Here is a 5,000-nt window from a genome sequence, read left to right as displayed (position 1 = left end):
CATATTAACCATTGTCATTTCTGTTTTGGATTTGTTGACCTTTAGATTCCAATGTTGCAGAGTATTTGATATTATTGGTATGTGCTATTGTATAAATATATATGTCTATATATATATATATACCCAGACCTGTAAGTGGCAGCCAGCATAATCGTCAGAACGTTTTTCACAGTATGTACATCACCTATATTTTAAGTGCGACTAGGTAGACTTGTGGTATGGCACTCACCTTCAGGACAGGAGGTCCGGGGTTTGAGTCCAACTCTGAGCAATTTCAACGGGTGCCTATCACAATGAAATGATTACTAAAAAAAAAAGTAGTCCTTCAGAGCCATTGGGCCCATGGAGCTGGAGTTTATCCTGATTTCTATAGCGTGAAACAGACAATACCAAGTCCTTGATATCCTTTGGATAGGACACTAGTCTACCGCAAAGTACTTTCTGCCAAATCTAACAGACCCAGCTACCCATTCACTGCTGGGTAGACAGGGGGATCAGAAATAAAATCTCGACTACACCTGGGATCAATCTCGGTCCCTTTGTTTGTGAAGCGAGTGCTCTACCAACTGAGCATTCGGGACCCCCTGATTACTAAGAGTGTTATTTTATTGACTGTTTATAAAAGCACTATAGGGCTATATTTGACATTCTAATAAACCAACTTACAGGACAATTGAGGATCTTTCTGGTTAGATTAACGAGTTCCCTCTCTCTTTCCATTCGGTCACGACACTGAGGAATGAAGAAAGAGCAAAAATCAGAAAAGAAAATTTTTGAAATGTTGACATCATCATAAAAATCGTAGATTTCATTGGAAAAAAATAAAATAAGATAAAATATAAAATTCCCTTTATTTATCCCATAGGGAAAATTTGTCTCTAGGGTCAATTCCAAGGGATGACTGGAATAACCCAGGCGTCAGCCGCAGTGCAGCGCCGCAAAATGAGCTAGGGCAAGGTGACTTGCTCAAAGCTACACAGCGCAGCGGTGGATAATCAAACTCTGTACCTTTCGGGTGGAAGAAAAGACCGTACCACTGAGCCATGCTGACCCAATCGTATTTTTTTTATTGAGTTCAAGGTAAAATTACGAAATTTTGGCTCCAATTTCAGAACTTCAAGAGCATCTCTAAGTCATTAAATCCTATTAAAAATGAAAGTTGATGCCAGACTACATATTTTTAAAGGATTTTAAAGTGTTATGTATTCCTTGTGATGGTAAATTGTTTATCTTTAAAGTTAACTACCACCGAATAACCTACCACCTATCGTTGTAAATTCAAATACAACAGAGACAGGCTAATTCACGACTAGCACTCAAATACATCCTGAAGTGTAAAACATCTAATACGCCTACCTACATTTGCGACAATACACCAGAGGTGGTTTGCAAATTAAGAGAAGAAAGAAAGAAACTATAGCAACTACAGTTTTTATCTCCTATGAATTACGAATTGTTAAATTTTCAAGCGGACATTTTGAAGTCTGATACTGTTTTGTTTGTTTTTAAGGGTTTTACGGCGCTTGCAACACATTAAGGTCATAACAGCGCCAGAAAAAAGGAAGAAAATGGGATAGTAAAAAGTTCTAGAATTACAATTAAAGCACCCAAGAAAAGGTAAGACAAAGGGGAATTGGTTCAAATAGGAAACAGATGTAGATTCCAAGAGCACACTGTCAAAGTACTTAGTTTGAGATAACCTAAAAGTTTCACCCAGACACCAGTACAAGATCCCACTAACAGGAATACACTTAAATGGTAACAAATCATATGTTAAAAATAAAAAATAACAATACATAACAGAGAGATGATTTATAAGGAGGATATAAATATCATCTCCCAAAACTATAACTATACAATCGACTGTTTCCCTCCCAGCCAAGGACTCCGGCCATGGTCAGGACAAAACCAAGTAATCTCATTCCAAGACAAAACAGAAAGCAATTGAAAAAAAAAACAGGTACAGAGGGATAGAAGACACAGCAAGTACCTCCCTGCCCACAAAGGGAGGTCGGGATCCCCACCCAGAGGTCTTAGTTCAATCCCAAACTCACATCCCTCATGCCTCTATCCAGCTCCGTCAGCGTGTTGATGGCGTTGCCTAAATCCTGCCTGTCTGCGTGGGTGTGCGGGGTGTGTAGCTCAAACCACGTCAACAAGTGGACATACTCCGAAATACGACGGACGGGGAGCAAGAAAATTTCTTGTAACCTGTAACGGAAAACAAATGGAGAAATCAATAAATAAGCGAATCATTTCAAAGTCAATGCAGATTTGTGGTCTAGTGGCAAGGCGCTCGCCTTCAGACTGGTAGGTCCCTGGTTAGGGCCTTTCTGTGAGTGTGAGTGTATGGTTATATTAGCAGTCACAGAAATTGCAAACCAACTGGTAAACCTAATAGGTAAGTTGCATTGTATGAAATGTGAAAAGTAAAAAACAAAAATGAATATAACAGCTTCAAAAAAGAACAAAATACCAAAAACGGCACATTTCGGGCTCAAAACCCTTCTTCAGCCAACAACAAAAAACAACAAAGACATAAATATAATAAATTCCAGATAGACCTACAAAATCACGTATTCTTCAGTATAACTCACGTCATCATTTTTGTCTGTGGGATCCTGTCATGTTGCTGAAGGAAAGCCCTGAAGGAAGGCATCTGCTCCTTGCACCGTTCGATGGCCCTGAGAATCACTTCATAGTTGTTGGTCAGGTTTGTGTAAACTTTGAGCTTGAGACAAAATCGGACGAAGATGTCTCCGAGGCACGTGTTCTGGTATTCCCAGCCAGACAGACGGTCACGAATGTCATCTTCCAGCTCTCTGGGGAATGAGAAGATTTTTTTTTTTTTTTTGGTTAGTTTATTTATTGTATTCTTGGTATGATTGTTAGATAAAGAGGAGACAAAGACAAAGGCTTATTGTATATTTTGATAGTGTACAATTTAATGTGATTGTTGTGTAGAGAAGAGAACGGTGGGGGTTGCCTGAAGCCTGGGTCGTGAAAATACTAACGTCCATTGTCTGTATTGTTCTTATCCACAGCCTATCCATTAATCATTCTTTCGTTAGTATTTTGTAATTGTTTTGGTGCTCACCCCCCACTGCACTGTGTGGCCTTGAGCAAGTCACCTCGCCCTAGCTCATTTTGCGGTGCTGCACTGCGGCTGACACCTGGGTTATTCCAGTCTTCCCTTGGAATAGACCCTAAAGACAAATTTCCCCATGAGGATGAATAAAGGGAATTTTATTTATTTATTCATTTATCTATTTATTTATTTATTTATTCATTCATTCATTCATTCATTCATTCATTCATTCATTCATTCATTCATTCATTCATTCATTCATTCATTCATTCATTCATTCATTCATCATTCATTCATTCATTCATTCATTCATTCATTCATTCATCATTCATTCATTCATTCATTCATCATTCATTCATTCATTCATTCATTCATTCATTCTTCTTCATTCATTCATTCATCATTCATTCATTCATTCATTCATTCATCTTCATTCATTCATTCATTCATTCATTCATTCATCTTCATTCATTCATTCATTCATTCATTCATTCATTCATTCATTCATTCATTCATTCATTCATTCATTCATTCATTCATTCATTCATTCATTCATCATTCATTCATTCATTCATTCATTCATTCATTCATTCATTCATTCATTCATTCATTCATTCATTCATTCATTCATTCATCATTCATTCATTCATTCATTCATTCATTCATTCATTCATTCATTCATTCATTCATTCATTCATTCATTCATTCATTCATTCATTCATTCATTCATCATTCATTCATTCATTCATTCATTCATTCATTCATTTCATTCATTCATATTCATCATTTCATTCATTCATTCATTCATTCTTCATTCATTCATTCATTCATTCTTCATTCATTCATTCATTCATTCATTCATTCATTCATTCATTCATTCATTCATTCATCTTCATTCATTCATTCATTCATTCATTCATTCATTCATCTTCATTCTTTATTCATTTCTTTATTATTTATTAATTATAAATTATTTATATTAATAATATATTTATTTATTTATTCATTTATCTATTTATTTATTTAGATGTAGTGCTACTGAGAACTCTTTTTTAATGTCCTTTAAACTTTGATAGCTTCGATCGCAAACTGCAAAATTTGAGAAAACCCAAAAAAATTATGCAACAGATTATTTAAAACTCCTGATCTTATAATGGTCCAATAGTCATGAACAGTTGTGTCACATGTCAAAATAAAGCATTTTCATTGTATAGTTTCACCCAATATTTATAGACATGATGTTTCAGAGATAAAAAATAGTGACCGTTGCCAAATATTAGAAAACCGTGCATTCCTCAATTTAAATGGTTTGCAAACCACATCATTAGCATCTGCTTCAAACTGGAAAAAAATAAATGATCAAGCTTGAACAGGCTTAGTTTTCACTTTTCTTTATTTTTAAAATTTGTCTTTCAAAATTTACGACAATTATTTAATGATTATATTTCTTAAAATCTATGATTTATCAAATAATTGGCTAGGACTAGAACTGAGATCAACTATGTTATTCTCATGACTGGTGAGTATTTTTAACTCTTTCATCACCATTGGCCTCAAAGTGCCAAAGTCAGTCTTGAAAGACAAAAATAATAATGTAATCTAATCCTAATTTCTACAAAAGTACTATAAATTGAACCAATAGTATCAGTTCTTTCATCAGAACATTCAATTAGCCCTAAGGGGGGTGGGGGGGTGGGGGTATTTTAATTGAGATTTTGCGCTGAATTCAAATGTCGCTTTGTCTTAGCTTGTCATTCTCATGCTGCCTCAATCATGTGTCGGCTATTTTGTGATGGGATGCGAATATAGCCTCAGCGCTGAAAGAGTTAAAAGATGCAAAAATCACTTTTTAAAAAATTTCAATTTGCATGTAAGAAGCATGTCTTTGTCCTATTTTATTCTTAACAACAGG

The 5,000-nt window shown here is 35.4% G+C and overlaps 1 protein-coding gene across 3 annotated transcripts in view; it reads right to left on the bottom strand.

Moving 5' to 3' along the window:
- LOC144967418 (epithelial cell-transforming sequence 2 oncogene-like) overlaps positions 1-5,000 on the bottom strand; it is a 58,539-nt gene that overhangs the window by 19,599 nt on the left and 33,940 nt on the right. For all 3 annotated transcript variants that reach the window (XM_078904588.1, XM_078904589.1, XM_078904590.1), the window contains 3 exons: positions 2,598-2,822; positions 2,055-2,211; positions 667-732 (listed from right to left, as the gene is read on the bottom strand). In XM_078904588.1, coding sequence (XP_078760714.1) covers positions 667-732; positions 2,055-2,211; positions 2,598-2,822 — 448 coding nt within the window. The remainder of the gene's footprint in view (positions 1-666; positions 733-2,054; positions 2,212-2,597; positions 2,823-5,000) is intronic.

This window comes from Berghia stephanieae, chromosome 3, assembly GCF_034508935.2.
Source record: "Berghia stephanieae isolate SIO BIC M18660-M18661 chromosome 3, UCSD_Bste_1.3, whole genome shotgun sequence".
In the NCBI taxonomy this organism is placed as follows: Eukaryota; Metazoa; Mollusca; class Gastropoda; order Nudibranchia; family Aeolidiidae; genus Berghia; species Berghia stephanieae.
The sequence above is the reverse complement of the archived record's forward strand: the minus strand, read 5'-3'. Positions and strand labels throughout refer to the sequence as shown.